The sequence below is a fragment of the Protopterus annectens genome, chromosome 12.part0 (genome assembly GCF_019279795.1).
Source record: "Protopterus annectens isolate FY-2018-M chromosome 12.part0, PAN1.0, whole genome shotgun sequence".
Classification (NCBI taxonomy): Eukaryota; Metazoa; Chordata; order Ceratodontiformes; family Protopteridae; genus Protopterus; species Protopterus annectens.
The window spans coordinates 922895720-922919161 of NC_056746.1; the positions used below are offsets into that span (position 1 = coordinate 922895720).

The window sequence follows — 23442 nt, forward strand, 5'->3', positions numbered from 1 at the left end:
GGAACCTGAAGACTAGTTAGAGCTAGGACCAATTGATCTAAATAAGGAAATAGTCTTTATCTTTTGAAACTTCTCGTGAGCTACATCTACAGACCTATATATTGCAGACGTCCTGAGGGATAATGAGAATTTGAATAAATGGATCCAGGCTTCCCTCAGAGCACCCATGCCCAATGAGTTGTGTATCTGGAAGAAGAGCATTTAGAATCAAATTTTGAGATATGTCATATATTAGACTGTAGAATCCTTACACGCAAGAAATCAGTTCTCAAAGCGTTATTGCTTAGTGACTCTTCTACATTCTCTAAGAGCAAGAAAGAAAGGGGAAGACTAATAAGTGATACAGATACTACTTTTATTTACAAAGCCCCCCACACCCAAGTAGATGTTTCTTCTAAAGATAACACTGGCCAATGCAGTAGTGATATTCCGTCTTTACCTTTAGGTGTGTCACAACTAGAAGTTATTATATTAGAAGATCCTTCTTACAGAAGGAGAGTAAGCATTTCATTCTTTGAAGAAAGAACTGTCTTGATACTTGGAATCTAGACCGTCATCAGTTGCATTTGTATGTTTCTACAGGTCCATCTACTGTTCCTATTTGCACCTTTGTTGGGACAAAGTGATGAGGACGTATTTCATGGCACGCTGAGTTGGATGTTTTCTCTTCCCCCTTTCCTGTATCCATGGTGGCAGACCCTTCTTTGTTTGTTTGCTGTTCTTGCTTTAGAGCAGTTCCTGAGACCAAGAATTATGGAGCTGATGAAAGTGACATTGACTCCTTGTTTGGTCTAAGGATGACCTTGTCCTCAAAGCCAGTGCATCCTGCATCTCTGACTGTGGTGCTGATTTTGTCAGCATTGAGGATCACAGCCATGACGCCTGTGAGTCAGCCCTGGCCTTGTGCCTGCTGTCAGTGACCACTTTGGCATTGAGATTCTTGGTGTTGACACCATCCTCAGTGCCGTCTTCAGACTAATTTCTGAAACCTGATTTGATTGATTTGCTGCTTAGTGCGGTGCTCCCTCAGCCATAGATATCCAAGGAGCTAAGATCCTCTGAAGCTGGTAGATTCTCCTGTAGAGTAAACACCTTCATCTGCTCCACCACTGGATACTCTTCACTGTGATTCTGTGGCTCTATTAGTTTGTCCCAAAAAGGCAAACAGGCAGGACATCATCATGTAGCCTTCAGTTTGTTTACCAAATGTATTGCAGCTATTGCAGGTCATCCCAGGATGAAAATGGATAAGATGTTTCTGTTATCTGGGTGATGGTCTCCCAACTGTCGTCATAAGGGAGTTACTGATAAATGTGAGGGACTGTGTGCTGCAACTCTTCCAATCCTTGGGAGTATTGTTGAACATTGTGGAGTCACAGCTGGAGCAGTCACAAGCACAAGATTTCATCAACTGCCATATGGACATACACGCACACACACACACACGCACACACACACACACACGCACATGCACACACCCTTTCCATGCTCTATACCAACTAAATTAACTGCTATAGTGTAATTAGCTATGTAAATATGCTACTACAATATTATTGTTAAGTGTTTCTATATTATATGATGGACTGTAATATTTTAATCTCTTAATACTACACTGTATTGTTATGCTAATTATTTCACTTTATTGTATGTTTGTGGTGACAGTTACCTTAGTAACAATGCTTTTCTGTCCAGGCCACTACTGAAAAGGGGTATTCACTAGTTTCAGCCTACCTTAAAAATGAATAAATGTGTATAGCCAGCCTTTCACCCAGACAGACTTTCAAACCTTTATTCCAGTATTCATCTTCTCTGAAGTGATGGCCACATTCTGCTTCAGGATCGAGTCTTATGGTATGATTTTCATGGTCCCCTTTGCCAGGTACCACAAAAGGTTCCTTCATCAGACCCTTAAGATTCTAGTTATGTCAGAATATGGATCCAGTGTTTCTTTCAGTTCAGATTTTGTAGGTATGCTGCCAACATTTTTCTCCTGGAATGTATCAGGCCAGTTCTGTTACTCCCCCCTTCCAGATGTGACAGTCAACAGGAACATTTTTGCCCTGGAGTAGGGGACATTGTTTAATGCAGACAGTCCAGTGCAGACAATCCAAGGGTCTTAGTGACAGAAAGAGGCCTGTCTGCACATAGTTGTCCTAGAGATGAGAGTAATCCTTCTAAAGTTGCAAGTTCTACTGGACCTTCTACCAGAGGTGTGGTTTTCATGTGCTCTAACAACATGGGGATGATCTGACACATCAATAAACTGGGATGAACCCATTCCTGTCCCCTGTGTTGAAGGGCCATGGAGCTATAGGAATAGTTGATATCATCCCATTACTTTCTGATAGTGTCACATATTCCATTTCAAGCCAGCTGCCTAGTGAACAAGGTCAGCTTATATTTACTGATTCCTCTTACATGGTTTTTCAGTCAGTTAGTAGTGGATGCCATCTTTCACTATTGAAGAAAACATTGCTGTAACCTGATTGTATCTTGACTGATGCCAAATGCAGTAGCTCCTTCTGTTTAATTCCCCCCAGAGACAGACATCCCAATGTGCTGTGGTGCAGCAGTGATCATTGGTTCTTCATTGTACTCCCCCATCCCCTTTTTGCACTTTCTCTCCCTCTAGGGACAATTGCAGTCCACTCAGACAACATGTCGGTAGTGTGGTATCTGAACAAACAGGGAGGAAGCAAATCATGCCCCCTTTGCAGAGAGGCACTTAGAGTTTGGCAGTGGGTGGTGTCTTCCGGGGAAGTCCAGCGTGATTGCCGACAGGCTGTGCAGAGCTATCTTAATGCCTCATGAGTGGTCCCTGAACAGTTATGTTGCGGAAGTTTTATTCCAAAGATGGGGTCAGCCTTACTGCGATCTATTTGCCAGCCCCCTCAATGCCAAATGCAGCAGGGGCAGACACCCAGGGGCGCTCTGGCTCACGATTGGCCCTCCGGTCTTCTCTACGCCTTTCCACCGTTACCTCTGATATCAAAGGTCATTCAGAAATCACAGTCTTTGGGGAGCAAAATGATCCTCATTGCCCCACACTGGCCTCGTCAGATTTGGTCTCCCTTCCTTCAACCCTAACAAATGGACAAGCCCTGGATTCTGGACCCAGTTCCAGATCTGCTGACTCATATGTCAGGACAGTTTCATCCCTCCATTCAGACCCTCAGGTTGACAGCTTGGCTGCTCCAGTTCCGTCCTTAGTCAGGCTTCATGATTTTTCCCCGGAAGTGGTCCATAGTCTATCATCTTCCCACAAGCCTTCTACCAGGAATATTTATTCCAGTAAATGGAAGAGATTTTCTATTTGGGCCCGTGAGAGACATATTGATCTTATTCAGCGCCTATTTTGGCAACATTGGAATTTCTTTCTCAACTATTTAGTCAGGGTTCAGCTGCAGCAATCATTAAAGCACAATTGGCAGAAATTTCTACCTTTCACGTTGCTAATGAGCTCAACCTTATGGCTCATAGGCTTTGTAGGGCTTTTATGAGAGGGACATTGTTACTCCGACCTCCAGTCTTTGAACCAGTGATGCCATGGGACCTCAGTTTTGTACTACAGAAGCTCACCTCAACTACCTTTGAGCCTGCAGCTACGTGTGACATTAAATTCTTGTCATGGAAGACAGTATTCTTGGTAGCCATAACTTCAGCTAGCCGGGTCTCTGAAATCCAAGCATTATCGATTAGCCCACCTTATTTGATGTTCCACAAAGATAGGGTCTTTTTAAGGACCAACCCTTCCTTTGTTCCAAAGGTTGCCTCTGTTGTCAATATCAGCCAATCCATTGAGTTGCCTGTGTTTTTTCCTGAATTCTCCAACAAGACAGAATTTAAGTTTCATCAGCTGGATGTTCACAGACAATTGCATTTCTATTTACATAGGACAAAAGATTTCAGGAAATCAGATCAAATGTTTGTCTCGTTTTCAGACACTAGACTTGGGGTTCCAGTTTCTAAGGTAACCTTGTCTCGCTGGATCTCCGATTGCTTCTCATTTATTTATGCTTCCAATGGCAAAGAATTACCCTTTAACGTGAAGGCTCATTCTACATGTTCTGTGGCTACCTCAACTGCGTTTCAGGCTAGGATGTCTATGGATGATATTTGTGCTGCAGCAACTTGGGCTTCGCCTCGTACCTTTATTAGTCACTACAAATTAGATCTGGTCTCTAGAGGCAGATCTTCCTTTGGTTTCACGGTGCTCAAGAGTATTTTTCACTGAGCCACCCAAGATCAAGGTGCTAGGCACGCTGTCCCACGGGTAAGAATGAAGGCGAGATTGGACTACATAACATCAAGAAGTTTTGTACTCACCATAACGTTCGAAGTATGTAGTCCATCTTGCCTTACATTCTTACTAACCCTCCCTCCTTCAGGACCTGGAGGTATTGTCTCTAGGTATCAGTATTCTGTTGGGGCTGTTCTTCTCAGTGTGTATGTATGTGAGCTTGCAGCAAACAAGATCTGGGGAATAGACCTGTTGCACGATGGGATACCTCTTAGCCACGAGCCAATTGAAGACTTTGAGCTAGAGTATGGCCAAGTCGGAGCCGAGGTTCGGCTCCGAACCCATGGGATAGAATGTAAGGTGAGATGGACTACATGCATAGAATGTTATGGTGAGTACATAACTTCTTGTTCTTCATGCTTCACTGTTGCAGTCCTGACTATTGGGATTTCCTGCCGTGAAAGCCCTCAGCTGGCCTGACTACCAGAGAAATTTCTTTCCAGCTACCGGGTTGATGGACTCCCTGACTGACGTTCGGGTAGAAAGGTAGCCAATCTATGTCATGATGCCACTCTTTTCTTGCTGAAAAGCCCTAAGCTGTATTCAAGTCATTAGTTGGTCTGCACTAGAGAGAAGTGTTGTCGGACAAGATATGTACCCCGCTGGACAACTCTTTCTTTCTTTCCTTTGCTCATGTCAGATAAATTAAACAAATGTCTCCATTGTGGAAAGAGGATACCACACAGAGACTTTCATTCTTTTTGTGTTATTTGCCTAGGCCCAGGTCACAACATCATTGGTTGTCAGTTTTGTGCAAGTTTCAGTACTAGAGCAATTAGGCATAGGGCAGAATTTCTTGCTAAATTCCGTAGCCAGCAGTGTTCTCACTCACCTTCCACTCAGTCATACCGAATCCGATCTACCTAAGTGAAAGAAAGAAAAGAAACAAAGGCTTAGGTCATCGGATGACAGTCGATTGCCTCCTGCTTCTTCCACCAGGCTTATGATTGGCTTGTTGGTCGCGTCCAGTGTTGCTCTGCAGGCCTTGGCTTCCAAGAAGCGTGTTCCGCCCAGAGATTCTGCAACCAGGCCTCGGCCTATGCCAGCTCCAGCATAATTACTTCAATATCAGGAGACGGGTCTCAGGGCGTCAGACGCCCTTAGGCCTAAGGCCTTAGCCATCCCTTAAGAAAGCCTCTGTCACTAGGCCTTCAGTCAGGTCCTCAGGATCCATTTCTCAGGGGTCACAGCAGGATTTAATCAGGTTAACAGAGGACCTGTTCTCCATTGTCAGATCAAGGCAAGATCCATGGATTACTTCTCCTAGGAAAAGAAAAAGAAATGATCCTCAAGTAGTCCCTCTGGATCCCATCCCTTCTGAGGAAGACTGAATTTGAAGACTCTGGGTCTGAGGAGGGCCCCTCCTTTCCCTCCTTTGAGGACTCAGACTCTGAGGACATCTTTCCTTCAGCTTCACCTTCTGAGGATTTCACTTTTGGAGAAACTCTCTATGCCATAAGGCAACATTTTGAGTGGGAAGCTCAGGACTACCCACATAAAAAAAGAGGGTTAGGGAATTCATGGACTTACCTGTACACAAGTTACTGGCTGTTGCTCCTATTCTGGAAGTAGTGGAAAATGTCTTCCAGGAATTTTCCTTTGAACCTGACACCCACCCAGCTGCCCCACCTAAGCCAAGCAGATTTTACAGGGTCCGGGATTCCCACAAGTATCTTTTTCAGAAACCCTACTGCTGATCCTGAAGTTATCACTCCAGGACCAAAAGAAGCCAGAGCCAGTTCCTCTAGGAACCCACTTCCTACAGCAGAGAGAGCAGGTCCTTTGCATCTGCCACCCTTGCCATGAGGGCCCTAAATTGTAGTTTTTATATGATTAAGTACCAACAGACTATACTTGAACAACGTGAACAAAAGATCTCCACCCTTGCAGACAAAACCCTCTCGAAAGAGTTGACTCACCACTATCATTCCAGTGCTCAGGAAGCTAAACATTCCCTCCATTGTGGCTATTATGCTATGGAAGCATCTTGCATTGCAGCTACTACTGGATCTGTAATTAGGAGACAAACTCTTCCAGAACATGTCATGTCTAGCCTGTTGGATGCCCCCATTGACAAGGAGGTTCTTTTTGGGCCCAAGGCAGAAGTCGTCCTGAAAAAGATGGGAGGATAAGGCTAAGTCAGTGCAGACAGCAAAAGATTTCCTCCAGGTACAACAACCCAGGTTCGGCAGAAATTTTCCAGCCAAACACTGGTCCTTTCCCACCCAGCCAAGGAGTAGGCAGAGGAAACCTCAAAGGGATAGGCCACTCAGACAGTGGCAAGAGTCGCAAAGGGGCAGACAATGGGCCTCAGAGGCATATAGGCAAGGGAGTTCTAGATCCCAAGCCACATCCAGAGAGCAGCAGTGAGTCAGTCACCCCACCACCACCACCAAAGCTAAGAGGAAGGCTGTCTCTTTTCAAACACCCCTGGACCCTTATCATCTTAAACAGATGGGTTCTAGACATTATTGCAGATGGATACAGACTCTCTTTCAAAGAGCATTTAAAATACTCAGGTTATCCAGATGTCCCCCAAAATCAAAATACAAGAGACCTTGGCTCATATTCAGATACTTTGTTTGCAAGGAGCAGTCGAACCAGTTCCCATTACCCAGCAGAGAAAAGGATTCTATTCCAGGGTCTTTCTGGTCCCCAGAAAGGAATGCTGTTAGTGCTCCATCTTGGATCTGTCCAACCTCAATCAGCTCCTCTTGGTGCCAAAGTTCAAAATGTTAACCCTCCAAAAATGGCTACCGATGATACCCCCCCCCCCCAATACCTTCATGGTCTCTCTAGACCTAAAAGATGCTTATCTGCACATCCCTGTTCAGGAGTCACAGATAATATTTCTTCACTTCAGGGCATGATCAAGTCACAATCATTTTTCTGCACTGCCCATTGGCTTATCTACAGCACCACGAGTGTTCACAAAGTACCTAGGACCAGCGGTAGCCTTCTGCAGGACCTGGAGGATACAGATCTGTCTTTACCTAGACAACTGCCTTATACAGGCCACAGATCAGGCCAAGCTCCACAAATTCACCCAGGACCTCCTTTCTTCACTGGGGTTCACAGTGAACATACAGAAATCCTGAACTTCACCAACAAAAAAGATTGTCTTCCTGGGAGCACTTCTGGACTCCTCTCTCCAAAAGGCCTTGACTTCCTCTGGAAAAAGTCTCCTTCCTGGGGTATTTCTTCCACAGGATCCAATTGAGAATTTCTACAAGCCCTAGGATGCATGGCCTCATGCAGCCTCATGGTTTCCCTTGGCAGACTACACATGAGGAAGCTCCACTGCTACTGTAAGAACGTCTGGTGCCAGAGCTCACAGTCTCTGAAGACCAAGATCCCCCATATCCCCTGCCTGAATACAGAGTTCACATGATGGGCACAAGCTTGCTTCCAGAATCAGGGACTCCCTAAAATCTCCCCTCAGTCTCAAACCCTAACCACAGATGCTTTGGAAATAGCATGGAGGGCTCACTTCCAGGACCTCCAAATCCAGGGGACGTGGGATTTTGGATCCAAGGACAGACACATCAGCTGGAAGGAACTCATGGTAGTACTAAAGGGCCTATTAGCCTTCAAGGAAAAATGGACCCCAGGAGTCCTACTAATTAAGTTACATGGTACATAAACAGACAAGGGTGGACACATTCTTAGCCCCTGTGCTGTCTAGCAATGCAAGTCTGGGAAACAGCTCAATCTATGGGCTTGCACCTTATAGCACAATAGCTTCCAGGAGTTCAAAATGCTCTGGCAGAGACCATCTCAGCAGAAACTTAATGGACCCTCACAGGTGCATCTGCACCCAAAAAATTCAATTCTTTAACCCAAACATGAGGAATTCCACAGGTGGACCTCTTTGCATCCAAAGGGAATGCACAGCTGCAAAAATTCTGTACCAGGAGCAAACAGGAGACAGCTTGGAAAGCAATTGTCTTCTCCTTCCCTTGGTCAAAGCTTTTCATTTATGCACCCCCCCCCCATACCCCTTCTTCCTCAGGTTCTGCTCAAGATAAGAGAAGAGGGCCTAAGAGCAGTTCTTATAGCTCTGGACTGGCCCAGACAGCATTGGCAACCCCTCCTCCTCGAACTCACCAATCATAGCCCATGGCTACTCCCTCAAAGAGTAGATCTCCTCACCCAAAACAAGGGAAACATTGTACATCCTAATTTGCAGGCCCTCAACCTTGCAGTGTAGATGATCCCACAGGAAAACATAATGATGTTAACCTAAGTAAATCAGTGCTAGACATCCTCAAAGAATCTAGAAGGCCTAGTACCAGGAAGTCCTACTCAGCTAAGTGGAAGAGAGTTTCTATTTGGTGCGAAGATCACCACCTAGATCCCAAATCAGTATGTTTCCAGCATCCTGGAATACCTGACTGGCCTGCTGAAACAGGGACTGTCTCATTCTTCCATTAAAATATATGCTTCTTCTATCTCTGCGTATGTACCTTGTCACTCTCCCCTTTTCTTCCATCCACTATTAAAGCAATTTCTTAGGGGAGTAATCCACATTAGACCACCCAGAAGGAAACCTACTCCTCCTTGGGACCTTAATTTTGTGCCAGAGAAACTGACCTTGCTCCCCTTTGAGCCAGCAGCTTCTGTGGGTCTAAAGTTCCTGACATGGAAAACAGTTCTTCTGGCTATCCCCTCAGCCAATTCCTGACATGGAAAACAGTTCTTCTGGCTATCACCTCAGCCATGGAGGTTTCTGAGTTGCAGGCTCTCATGGCAGTGGACTTTTACCTTATCTTCCAGGGATAGGTTGTATCTCAGAACCAATCCATCCTTTATACCTAAAGTTGTCACTGACGCTTCTTTCAATCAGGCCATCCATCACCCTACCTTCTTCTCCAATCCACAGAACAAAGGGGAGAGAATTCTGCATTCCTTGGATGTGCACAGACAACTGCATTTCTAGCTGGACAAGACAAAAACTTTGAGAAAGACTGATCATCTTTTCATTGTACTTGTCTCTGGGAAAGAAGGCAAGTCTGCCTCTAAGCAAACTATCTCCAAATGGATTTCCCACTGCATTTGCTTTTGTTATAACTCCCACAGCAAAGTACCGCCAGTAAGGATAAATTCTCATTCCACCAGGCAACTGATATTTCTAATGCCTTTCTAAAGGGTGTCCCCACCAAGGATATCTTCAAGGCTGCCACCTGGTCTTCAATGCATACCTTCACCAAGCATTACCACCCGGCATCCTTCTCCAGGTGTAGAGCAAGCTTTGCTACTTCTGTCCTGCTGGACATCCTCTCTTCCCCTTAGGCACCTTTTCCTCCTTTCAGCTTTGGGAATTTTCCCAGTAGTCAGGACTGCAACAGTGAAACATGAAGAACATAGTACAGTTGTGTGCACTTACCATAAATGTAGATGTCCGAGTGTATTCAATGTTGCAGTCTCTTTTCCCTCCCACCAACCCCCTCAGCCTACTATGTAGGTTGATTCTGTTTTGCTACGAAGTCAAGTGGATCCCTTCTTGGCTCCCTTCCTTTGTCAGGTTCTCCTTTGGATACCTCCTGTCTGCTTAGGGCTCCTCCTAGCTGAGGGCAAGAAAACACTGGTATCATGACACAGGCTGGCTATCAGGGAGTCCTCCAGCTGGGGGAGCAGGAAAGAAATTTCTTTGGTAGTTGGGCCGGCTGAGGACTTTCACTGCAGTTAATCCCAGTAGTCTAGACTTGAAACAGTGAATAAACTCTAACATTTACATTTATGATAAATGCACACAGCTGTGCTTTTTTATTATCCCTGCTGTTACATGGGCAGACTCAGTCAGGAGAGTGTAAGTGGTATTGAGCATTATGGAAGCTAGAGAGGAGTTTTTGTCCATGGGAGAGTGTTAAAGGTGCTGAGTGACTTCTGCCTGCAGCATACTAGTTCTGCAAATAGATATGGTTCATGAAGATCTAACATTATGGTAAGTGCATAACTTTATTTTTATGTCCTTTTTGTACTTGTTTACTAGCACCCTCAAAATTGCATTATTTCTCTGAAAATAATGCATCATATTACTTTTTCTTGCATTTTGCCTTTCAGTATATTCAGACATTCAGATTGCTTAAGTGTTGGCCTGTACTATTAGTTTGTCCTGAAGCCATTTTAGGCCTTTGTATGACACAAGGAACATATGTAAAAATCTATGAAATGTTGAGTCCATGTGACTGTCTAACATATCTTGGTTAATCTTGACACGGATCAAATATTTATTTACGTATTTATTTTTCAGACACATGAAAACAGAGAAATTCTGCACTTTCATTATACCACGTGGCCTGATTTTGGAGTCCCAGAGTCGCCTGCTTCATTTCTGAATTTCTTGTTCAAAGTGAGAGAGTCTGGGTCACTAAACCCAGACTGTGGACCAGTTGTAGTTCATTGTAGTGCAGGGATTGGAAGATCAGGGACTTTCTGTCTGGTCGATACCTGTCTTCTTTTGGTAAGAATGTGTCAAGTTCATTTGTAAAATTGTTTAAATAGAAACATTTGCTAGTAACAGTGTAGAGCTTTCCTGTAATAGTGTTTGTAAAATATAGACCATTTTATTTCTGAATTTAGAAACTGCTTCATTGTTGTTGTGTCTTACATAACCTAAACACATACTAGTAAACGCCATATTGTCAGAAGCAAGAGACATCCCCTCTGGAACTAATGGTAGATCTCAGTAGATAATCTCACTAAGTATGTGATTGGTGGTGCTAGTTCTTCTTAAGAGTAATAGAGCTACTAAGGTCATTTTAGAACAGATGTCATCTCAGATAGTGAAAGATAAGTTAAAGTAGCACATGTCATCTATGGATGAAGCTGATGATGGGTGATATGACATTTTTAAATTAAATTGTATTTTATGCTGCAGGAAATTCTTTTTAACAAGGTGGTAAAACAAGACAAGTTGTTACAATTATACATTCTCACTTTCTTCTCGTATTATGATTTTTGTCTGTTTCATCTCCACAGCATAATATAGCAAGAATACATCAAAGCATGTCTCTGTATACTTTCATTAACAAACATAACCAAATTTATGTACTTATTATTGCAGTAGCAGTTTTTCATATGGATAATCATTGCAGTCATGACATCTGAAAAGTCAGCCACTGGCAAAGTGTGACATTCAGCTTGTATTCCAGAGCAGAGAACCTCTATACCCAGATGAACTAGTCTTCCTTTTCGGGAAAAGATTTTACTTCTTGATGTGTCAGTTAGGCATTTCCGCTCGGAAATTTCAGAGCAGAACAGGTGACTACCCCATTGGGGAAATTGTTATAATTATAGGTTCATAGGTAGGTACTAGGCTATTGGCCCAAGGGCCTATGCAAGCCTAGCCAACAATGTTCCCTGGCTTACGCCACCCAAGAAAATTATTTTCCTGTGCCACTGTCGAGCAGACACACAGAAGTGATCCCCGGGGTGTATTTACTATTTCCCATCCACTCATCAAGATTTTTCTTGGAGTGCTAATGAAGAACTTTGCTTGACATAGATGGGTAGCCTGTTCCAGAGTATGGGAAGTCTCTGGGATAGGAATTTATCCCTCCAGCATGTCCTGTTTATTGTGGTGACAAGGTTTAGGTCCCTAGAGCATGTAGCTCAGAGGGATTGGGATTTCTTTAGGTGTAGCATGTCCAACAGCTCTGGGTTTGACATAGCTTTATATGTTAGGCAGAGATCACCTATGAGTAGGCGATATGCTACGGAGTAAAGCTGGAGTTTTTTGAGGCGGTCAGTGTAGGGCATTTGTTTGAGTCCAGTAATCCTCTTTGTGAGGTACTTCTGTGGCCTTTCCAGCTGCTGCAGATGTCTTGTGAGGTACATTCCAAAAGGGGCATTGTACTCTATAATGGGTCTAATGAGTGATGAGTAGAGGGTAACGATGACCTCTTTTTTTCCTGGACGAGAACCTTTTTATGATGAGGTGTGCCACATAGAAGGACTTCCTGACTACTGTGGCGATGTGACTATCAAAGGAGAGACTACTGTCCACCTGGGTCCCAAGGTCTCTTATCACGCATTCGGTGTTAAGTAGATTGCTGCCTATGTGGTAGTTCATGGGTACAGAGTTTTTACCAAAGGGGATGACACTGCACTTTTTGGCATTGAGCTTGTGGCCATGGCTCTGACACCAGGCATCTGTCTCAGAGAAGCACTTCTGTAGGATGTTCACATCATTTGGGGACTTGACTATGGCTCCTAGTTTGCAGTCATCTGTGAACTTCGTTAGCCAGAGGCCTTCTGTGTTAGCCTGTACTTCAGAAAAGTAGATACCAAACAGGAGCGGTCCCAGGACGGAACCCTGTGGTACTCCACTTGTCACTGGTTTGAGGTCAGATTTGGAGTCTGCAACTTTTACAGTGTGGGTTCTGTCAGTGAGCCAGTTGGCAACCCATCTTGTGACGTAGGGATTTATGCCTAGTTTATTGAGTTTAGCTATAATTCCAGAATGGGGGTTGGTGTCTAAATTTTATGTATTTGTTTAAGGAGGTAGGGCTGACCTTAAAAAGGGGGGGGGGGTCTTAAGTATGCGTGTATGTGGACATTGAATTATGTGTAGATATTTTTTTCTTTATATCTTTTTCACGTGGGACCTTGTCATGTCATATCTTTGAGTATGGTACTAGTGTTAGGATTTGGTAAGAAAACCCTGGGGTCTAAGAGAGAAGGTTTTTCAGTCACCTTAACCCAAAAGAAGCTGGAAGCTTTTTCCTGGTGGGCTGTCTGATCAGATGATCCACTTGTGTGATGGAGTGTTGACATTCCCTTGAAGAAACAATGGCACATGGCGAAACAGGCTCAACAGGAGAAGCAAAGAAGCAAGAAGCCAGTATTTACATCACTGTCCCGGCTGCCCCTTATAGGGCAGACAGCAGTGGTCCCATTCAGGCACTTTCCCAGCCCCAATCTCTGACAGTTGCTCTTGCAGAGATGTCTTGAATTACTCCTGTGGAAGCTGCCATGGCATCAGTAATCTGCACATCCTTCCAGGCTGAAGTAGCTATCCACAGTTGATCCAGAAGTAGGTTCCCAAACATCTGCACCCAGTACCTGATTCTGAATTACTGTGTAGAGGAAGATATCCCTGTCAATCTCTTCTGATGAAATGTCTGAAACCAGCTTGGAAAGAATCACATCTCTTTGCCATCAGGTCTGGAGGCAGAGCTTTTTGCCGTGTTGAAGACCTGATGTTCATCGTGTTACCCTGCTGCAGTCATCACACTTGGGTTACCTGCCGTCAGGCGGTCCCGCAGTCGGCCCAAATTCCAAAGTCTTGGTCCTGTGTCGGTTGCTGTCGCTTCTTCCCTGACGTCAGGGGTATGTAAGAGGCATCCGACGCCATTTTCTTCAGTCTTTCTTGCCGCGCAGTGCCCAAAGCAGAAGCAGTTCGCAAGTGCCGGTCGGCTGACACCTGAGATTTTCGAATCAAATTTCAGTCCGAAGTCTTCAAAGCTAAGTACTCCATTGGCCTCAGTCCGATGTCAGAAAAAGTTAACAATTGTATTTCTTGTGGGAAGCAAATACCTCATAAGGACTTTCATTCTTATTGTATACCTTGCCTAGGCCCAGACCACGACGTCACTGGTTGTCGGTTTTGTGCTAGGTTCAATAAGTGAACTATAAAGCGACGCTTTGATTTTGCATGACACTACTTCGGTAGGAAATTTAATTACACTATGCCGTCGGAGCAACAGACTACCGGCGTGCATAAAAAACGCAAAGATAAAGACAGGCAGCCTAGATCCAAGCCAGACTCCGAGGCCTCGGCTGGGCTGGTCGCTGGTTCTCTGGTTTTCAGTGAGGCTCCTACGCAGCCCCTGACGACCGCAGAATTGGAACCCCAGACCGCTTCTGATTCTCAAGCAGAGAGTTCTAGGCCGACGCAGCCTTTTTCTTTAGGCCCTACCGACAACATTGCAGAAGGAGAAGCCGGTGCTGCGGAAACACCTTCGGTTACAGAAGGTGTCTTCAGACCGACTACTCTCACCATAAAATCTTATGCTAAGCTTAAGACTCCTCTAAAACCAAAAAAGACTGCACATCAGTCTCCAGTTCAAGGCCCCATGCCTAAGAAACAGATGCCTAAAATGGCTGAAGATTTGATTTCTTTAATCGGGTTCCCAACCCCCCCAGACAAAAGGCCTAGACAAGAGGAGGATTATGCCTCCTCTGATCAAGTGTCTATTTCCTCAGCCTCCTCTGAGGAACAGGATTACTCCTTTCCCCCTTATGAAGATTCTGATGCTGAAGATTCCATTCCCTCAGCTTCTCCTCCTGAAGACTATTCCTGTGGGGAAACCTTACATACCATGAGGGAAGGTCAGGACTACTCCGACTCAAAGAAAAGGCTCCGAGAGTTTCTTTTACTCCCCAAGCACAGACCACTTGCTGTCCCTCCAGTTTTAGACATTGTGGATGATGTTTACTTAGAATCTAGATTAAATCCAGATTCTCTGCCACCTGCTCCAGCCAAACCAGATGGATATTATAGAGTGCCTGACTCACACAAATTCCTTTACAAAAGCCCTGTTGCTGACCCAGAGACAATCTCCCAGGGTCCCAAACTTCTATGGCTAAAAATCCTGTACCCTCTGAAAGGGACTTCAGAGCACTAGATAGGTGGGGGAAGAAGGTTTACATCTCAGCTACTCTAGCTATGAGAGCACTAAATTGTCAATTTCACATGCTGAAATACCAGCAATTCCTAATGTCTCAAATAAAACAAAAGATGAGCACGCACCCTCAACAGTCTGAATTCAAAGAAATGCAGGATCTGTTGCATGCAGCTGAACAGGTGGGCAAACATACTTTACAATGTGGATTTGATTTCTTGGAAGCTTCCTGTAGAGCAGCTGTTACTGGGTCTGTTATACGTAGCCATGCTTGGTTAAAGGAACAAACTCTGCCTGATCATGTTAAAGCAAAGTTACTAGATGCACCCTTACAGCAGGATGTCTTATTTGGGGTTAAAGCAGAAGAGGTTTTAAAGAAAATGGAGGATAAGGCACAATCTATGCAGACGGTCAAAGATTTCTTACAGGTACAACCCCCACGCTTCAGCAGAAATTGGCCAGCAAAAAATTGGTCCTTTCCAGATTCTGACAGACCACAGAGGGGTAAATACAGACGCCCAAGGGGCAGAGGACAAGCACAAATCCCTTACAAACCTCGCCAATGGGGCACTGCAACACAGAAGGGAGGAGAAGACAGATCCCAAACTACTAGAAGACAAACACAATGACTTAAACCTCAAACTGGCAAGCAAAAATCTCTTGGCAGTTCCCTTGGGAGGAAAATTAGCATTTTTTATAGACAACTGGCGCATCGTCACAAAGGACCAATGGGTACTAGACGTTATCTCACAAGGATACAGATTCCATTTCCACACCTTGCCAAGGATAAAAGGAATGCCAAACTTGCCACAAAATCAATGGGCAGAGGCACAAAAACAAATTGCACCTTTCATGGACATGAGAGCCATTCATCTGGTACCTACACAGGACCAAAGCCAATGATTTTACTCAAGGCCCTTTCTAGTCCCCAGAAAGGACAGTGCTTGGAGACCCATTCTGGACCTTTCAATTCTAAACACCTTCTTGCAAGTACCCAAATTCAAGATGTTAACACTACAGCAGCTTCTTCCCATGTTGGGCAAGAAAGCTTGGCTAGTAACGTTGGACCTCAAGGAGGCATACCTGCATGTCCCTATCAGACAAAATTGCAGAAGATACCTCCATTTCATTGCAGGTTCAACCCATTACCAATTCTCTGCACTGCCCTTTGGCTTATCTACTGCACCCAGGGTCTTCACAAAATGCCTGGCACCAGTAATTGCATACTGCAGACAAAGAGGAATTCAAATATACCCATACCTGGACGACTGCCTCATCCAAGCAGAAAGCAAGGACATTCTCTTACAATATCTAACTTTTGTAAAACACCTTCTAAGTTGCCTAGGGTACACAGTAAATGAAAAGAAATCAAAACTAGTGCCCTCACAAAATATGACATTCCTGGGTGCCAGCTTGAATACAACGGCCCAGATGGCTTATCTGACGCCAGACAAACAACTACAACTAACTCAATACTTCAAAATAATGGCAACAAAGACCCAACTCCCTGCAAGAAAAATTCTGCAGGCCTTGGGCTTCATGGCATCTTGCATACTACTAATACCATTTGCAAAACTGCATATGAGGAAATTACAATGGTACCTGAAAAGCGTATGGACTCAACACAGTCACAGCTTGGAAACAATGATACCTCTCATTCCCTGCCTTCAACAGGAGTTTCTGTGGTGGTCACAGGCATGTCACCTCAACAAGGGTCAGCCTTTCACCTTACCCCCAGCCAGGCAAACTATTACAACAGATGCATCGGACTATGCCTGGGGGGGCCACACATGGCAGGATGGTGCGTTCAAGGCATATGGACTGCAGATCAAAGGAATCTGCACATCAATCAAAAAGAAATGCTAGCTGCACAGAATGCTCTGACAGCCTTAAAGGACCTCTTACATCCAGGACAGCTTATAATAAGGACAGACAACACCACAGTAATGTGGTACATAAACAAACAAGGGGGTACACACACTCCTACCCTCTATGCAGGCAAGCAGTGACCTTGTGGAACACAGCACTGGCTTACCAAGTTCAATTACAAGCTCAGTTCCTGCCAGGAAAAAATAACTCATTGGCAGATGACCTGAGCAGAAACATCATGGATCCCCACGAGTGGAAACTGGATCCACACGTATTTGCAATGATAACTCAAAAGTGGGGGCGCCCAGACATAGACCTGTTTGCCAACCCCCAAATCTATCAGCTTTCAAAATTTTGCACAAGGACATTTCACCATCAAGCTTGGAAAGTGGACGCACTCTCATTCAGTTGGAAAATGCTGACAGTATATGCCTTTCCTCCATTGCCCCTTCTCACAAAGGTGCTGCTGAAAGTCAGGATGGAGAGACCTCGAATAATACTCATTGCCCCGGACTGGCCACGCCAACACTGGTACCCACTACTAAGGAACATGGCCCAGGGCCCACCGTGGATTTTGCCACAAATTCCTCATCTACTCACACAGCAAGGCAGTCAGATTCTACACAGCCAGCACAAAACCTTAAATTTGGCTGCATGGCACATCACCTAAGCAACGAGCCAGCCCCTCTTTCACAGGCTGTTATGGATGTCATTCTGGACGCCAGGAGGCCCAGCACCAGGAAAGCCTACTCAGACCAATGGAAAAGATTTTGCGCCTGGAACCAAGATAAAGGCCAAAATACCTTTCAGCCGGACATGCCTCAGATTCTACAATATTTAACTGAGATGTTACACAAAGGACTTTCTTTTTCATCTATTAAAATCCATGCCTCAGCTATTTCAGCTCACTACAACATGGATCCTCCCTTATTTTCGCACCCACTTCTAAGGCAGTATCTCAGAGGGGCAAAAAACATTAGGCCTCCCAGGAGAGCGCCAACACCAACTTGGGACCTAAATTTTGTTCTGGAAAAGCTTACGCTGCCACCTTTTGAGCTAGCTTTCTCAGCTAAGTTTATATCATGTAAGACTGCCCTGCTGCTAGCAATTACTTCAGCCAGAACAGTCTCAGAGCTACAGGCACTAATGGCAGTAGAGCCTTTCCTCATTTTTCATCAAGACAGAGTTTCTCTACGAACTAACCCCTCCTTTATGCCAAAGGTGGTATCCAGTGTGGCTCTAAATCAAACCATCCACTTACCCACCTTCTTTCCAAATCCACAGAACAAAGGAGAAAGACTCCTGCATTCCTTGGACATTCACAGGCAACTACGTTACTACTTGGATAAAACTAAGGCTTTCAGAAAATCTGACCAACTTTTTGTATCCTATGCTACAGCATCACAAGGAAAGGCGATCTCAAAACAGAGCATTTCCAAATGGATAGGACATTGCATACGTTTTTGCTACACCCATCATGGAAAACCAGTTCCTGCTAGCAAAAGGCCCCACTCCACCAGCGCAGCAGCTACATCTACAGCCTTCCTCAGGGGGGTGCCAACCAAGGATATTCTGGAAGCTGCAACTTGGAGTTCAGTACACACCTTCACCAAACACTATCACTTACCACTTTACTCTAAGACTAGAACTGGCTTTGCCACTGCAGTTTTGCAGGGCCTTCTAGCCTCCTCTAACCCTGTTTGACTCCACCTCCCATCCTTAGCTTTGGGATTCAAGTGTGATGACTGCAGCAGGGTAACACGATGAACATAGTACAGTTTTGTACGTACCATAAATGTAGATGTTCGAGTGTATACTCTGCTGCAGTCCAGGTTACCCTCCCTCCATCCCCTCTGACCTAACTAAAACTTTTCAATACCTTAAAATCTGATACAACCTTTGTGGTGTACTTGCTTATAGCTGGAGGGATGTTTTGTTTGTGCTAAGCTTTTATTATTGGTACTATCTACTGACCATCTTTTGGGGGGGGGCACCTGACATCTGGGGCAAGAAAAACTGAAGAAAATGGCGTTTGATGCCTCTTGTATACCCCTGGTGCACTGACGTCAGGGAAGAAGCGACAGCAACCGACGCTGGACCAAGACTTTGGAATTCAGGCCGACTGCGGGACCGCCTGACGGCAGGATAACCCAAGTGTGATGACTGCAGCAGGGTATACACTCGAACATCTACATTTATGGTAGGTACAAAACTGTACTTTTGTCCGAGGGCCATCTAACTTCTGTTCTACAAACTCCTTGCTAGCTTCAGTGAAGTAGCCTCAAGGTATGTTATCTATATTTCTGCAACCATTTTATCTTGCCATAATGGCAGAAATTATCCCAGGACCTGTTTTCCATCTTCCAAATTTTTCAGGTCTGGCAGGACCAGCTTCCCACCTTTAAAGTCATGCTACATCAAAAGAGAAAGAGACATCCCTCTTCTGAGAGACACCATTAAATCAGAAGAAGAGGATGAGTTAGCTCACATGTTACAGATGTCCTGATCTCTGGGCTATGACTGATGTAGATGCCCTGTCTTCTGGTTCTTCACCAGAGATATCTTAGTTGGAGAGTTGCTGTGTTTGATGAGGGAACACTTCAAGTGGGGAAAGTAGTAAAGTCTCAGACCTACAAAAAAGATAGATAGATCATTTTGGGTTTGTACATTCCTAAACTTCTTTCTGTACCTTCATTTTTTAAGCTTTGTTTGTGTATTCTTTAACACAACAACTGTGGTACCTGATTCACAGCCTCTTACCCCCAAGAAACCTCCTGGAGTCCTACAAATTCTTGTGCAGAAATCCAGTGGTAATCCCAGCAGTGGTGTGTATAGATGCATTCATGGGGTTTAAAGATGGTTCCTGCCCAAAACACTGTTCCCACTGATCAGGAGAGTAGGGTCTTGACTGCCTTGGGAATAAAGTCTGTACTGAAACTACTCCTGTCTTCAAAGCCATTCACTGCAAACAAATATAATTAAACACCAGGAAAAGTGATCCACCTGATGGTGAATATGTTAGGAGAGAACCATCAGGATGTCTTGAAAACAGAATTGAAAAAACGTCATGCAGCCATACAGGTGAGTAGACATGAATAAATGTGGTTTTGATGCATCAACCAGAATGACTACTATGAGGTCACTAATCAGGAGGCTTGCTTGGCTGAGGATCCAGTCCTTGCCAAACAGTATTAAGGTACAATTTCTAAATGTCTCTTTTTCTCAGGAGTTTTAGATTTGCTGCAGGAGTTCCCCAGGATGAAGCTTAGGTGTTCATAGTTAGGGTTTGAGTTAAGAGAGGAAACAGGTCCTCAATGCACCCTCCAAGGCCAAGAATGCGACAGTCAATGAGCACTGAAAATATTCAAGAATGCCTCCTTAATAGCATGAAACATGCTGTGTCAAGACCACTAGTATCATGATTTAACCTTAGCTGGGTGCCAAGTGAATGGGGGACTGCAACTGTTATCCGTCTGCAAAAGAGCGTGCCATCTATAGAACTGGGTGACTGCAGACCCATAAGCCTGACTAGCCTCGTATGTGAAACCATGGAAATGATAAACAGTGACATTAAGAAACCTTCAGAGACTGGATTCAGTCTAGTATGTTTTCGTCAGTGGCAGCCCATGCATACTCATCCTGGTGGACTTCTTCAAGAAGATCACTAAAGTACTGGATGAGGGCAAAATGGTGCACTGTGCTCCTCTAGGGCATTGTAGGCAAACTCATGAAATTAGGTATAAACCCCTATTTCAACCACTGATAGCCAGCTTGGCTCCAAAGATAGGTCTCAAGAAGTTAGGCTAGGGGAGTGTAACTGCACAAAAAGTCTAGTCACTAGAGGAGTCTCTCAAAGCTCGGTGCTGGAGCCACTCCTTTTTAGCCTCTACTTTTCTAAAGTCAAGGGCCTGTGGCTGAAGTTTGCAGACGATTGCAAACTAGACGCAGTCATAGACTCTCCTAAAGACACAAATACCTTCCAAAAAGGTCCAACACAGAACAGTGACTGGTGCCAGAACCATGGTCTAAAACTCAGTGGCAAGAAATGTATAATCGTATCCTCTTGATACTACCACATTGAGAATGCACACCTAAGAGTAAACCAAGTTCTCAGGGATTTGGAATGTGTGTAGACATTGACCTGGCCTTCAGCATTGTGTGTCTATGGTAATAAGGAAATTATTCTATGTTGCACAGCTGTAGTAAGAGAATGGCATCTAGGTCCAAGGATGTCATTGTTCCACTGTACTGTGCCCCCATCGGAGCAGCCATTGAACACAGTGCACCCCCTTTGGTGTGTACCTGTGCAGCCATATGCAGCAACTGGAGTGTCCACAGAGGTTCTTCACAAAATGAATACTGGGCATATGCAATATGTCTTGTGCAGAGCCTAACCGTATCCTCTTTTTCCTACAGACTACTTAAAGATGATCTATGCCTCACCTGTAAAACATCCTTTGAAACCACTCTGATGGACATGTTGCATATCTGCATCAGTGCATATCTAATGATAAAGTACATATACCCATTCTCATAGGCTGAACAAATCATATAATTCAAGACATGTTTGAAAAGAAGAATGCATACAAAATATCAATTTAAATGTGAATTCTGTATATTTGCTCAGTATACATGTAAATATGTAAAGATATAATCTTATGAGTCAGTTTATAAATGACCATTAAGAACAGGGAAAATGGGATCCTAATGTAGTAATCTATTTTAATTTCATTTTTTTAGCAATAAAATCATTCCAACTTGATTTGCGTCCCATAAGTGGAATGATAATATCAGTACCAGTAAATTTAAACATAGCATATGATGTTTTAAATAATGTGTGAAAAGAGCATTTTTCTCTTTTGCATTTTATGTCACTGTAATGTTCAGAAATTCGTATTTTCAAATGCCTTATAGTCATTCCCACATAGAAAGCAGAGCAGGAGAAGGTAGCTAAGTAAATTACCCATTGTCTGTTACAGGTACTGAGGTATAGGATCTGAAAAATAGAGGAAGTATTAACAGAAGAAAAATGTTGATTTTTATTATTATTATTATTATTATTATTATTGTATGATGACTTTGTGAACAATTTCAACAAAGGGCACACCCTTTCAAAACTTGACCCATCATAGTGCTCTGTGAAGTGTAAGATACATTTTTTTGGATTTCTTGAAATCACTTAAACTGTAGGGTTTTGCCCTTTCTGTCTGTTGTTGTTGTTTGTCTTTCGGCTTTTCCCGGTTAGGGGTCGCCACAGCGGAACTCCGGTCCGCTAATGATTGGCAGTAGATTTTCACGAACGTCGAGGTGCCAGTTCGACGTCCAGCCTTCAACGAAGGCACGCCCATTTACGCATGTCTTTCGAATGCCACCCAACCGCGGGGAGGACATGCAGACTCCACACTCAAGGCACTCCAGCCAAAAATCGAACAGGAGAACCTCTTGCTGTGAGGCAACAATGCTACCGCTGCCCCACCGCGGCATACAATCAACTGGTGATCAGAATATATTAAAAATTTCCCTGACTAGAAATGTATTGCTGCTAACCAAGTATTATCACTTGTGTTGCATGTATGATAATGATAACTAATCAATTCATTTTTTGCCTGCTGCTAATGTTTTACCTTTCATTATACTAATATAAGAGTAGTCATGTTTAATAAACTGTTTGTTAATTCCATTGCAGTGGTATGATAGTCATTTTCTGAGGAGCAAATACATTAATCCTCATAAACTGAGATTAGTGTAGGTTGTTAGTAGTTTGTGGTGAATGGCAACTGTTTGCAATTTATGATTTTTTTTTAAAGTTTCCTGTATAATTTGGTATTGTGTGTACCATCATAGTTTTTCTTAACTAAAACATTCAAAAATTGATGTTTTGTGATGATTTAACTCTCATTGAAGATCCCATTAATTTTCATTCCAATATTTAACAAATTGTGCAGGTTTGGTAACATCAGATTTCCAAATTAGCCAGCGATCATCAAGATGTTTGCACCACATGCCCATGGCACAGATGTAAAGAATGTGCCAGCATCATGTATGACAACTTCCTCAATGTATCCCACAAGTAAATTGGCATGTATGGGTGCAAAAAATGCACCAGTAGCTGTACCCTTGACCTACTAATAACAGTGACTGTTAAAATAAAGCACTTTCTTCATGAACGCCTATTAAGTAAGACAAACTAAAAAATTATTGAATCCAGAGAGGCAAAGTGCACATCTAGAAAGCCATTAATGTAAGGTTTGTAATCCTGCCCAATGTGGGATAAAGAAGAAACCTCCAAAGACTAAAGAAACCAGTCGTCTTCTACCTGTACATCTACATCAGAAATCACCTTTAAAAAATGAGTAGCATCTTGTATATGGCATGTCAAGAACTCAGACAAAGGTTCAGTAAATTATTCAGAACTGGAAACAATTGGTCTCCCAGGAGAATGTGTAGAATCTTTGTGAATTTTAGATAGTAAAAAGTCTTGCCTAGTCAGTTCAGATACCTTAAGTTGTTTAACTAGAGAGTCTGTAATGATACCTTCTTCCATAAAATTGTGTAAATAAGCATCAATATTTGTTATGAACTAGGATTTAAGGACATTTTCTGGTAAGTCACAAAACTGAGACCCTTATTTAATTTAGTAATTTC

At 43.7% G+C, this 23442-nt stretch overlaps 1 protein-coding gene across 2 annotated transcripts in view; it reads left to right on the forward strand.

The window, feature by feature from the left end:
• Positions 1 to 23442, forward strand: part of PTPN1 (protein tyrosine phosphatase non-receptor type 1) — a 1504923-nt gene that overhangs the window by 1014389 nt on the left and 467092 nt on the right. For both annotated transcript variants that reach the window (XM_044089947.1, XM_044089948.1), the window contains exon 6: positions 10554 to 10763. In XM_044089947.1, the coding sequence (XP_043945882.1) occupies positions 10554 to 10763 (210 nt within the window). The remainder of the gene's footprint in view (positions 1 to 10553; positions 10764 to 23442) is intronic.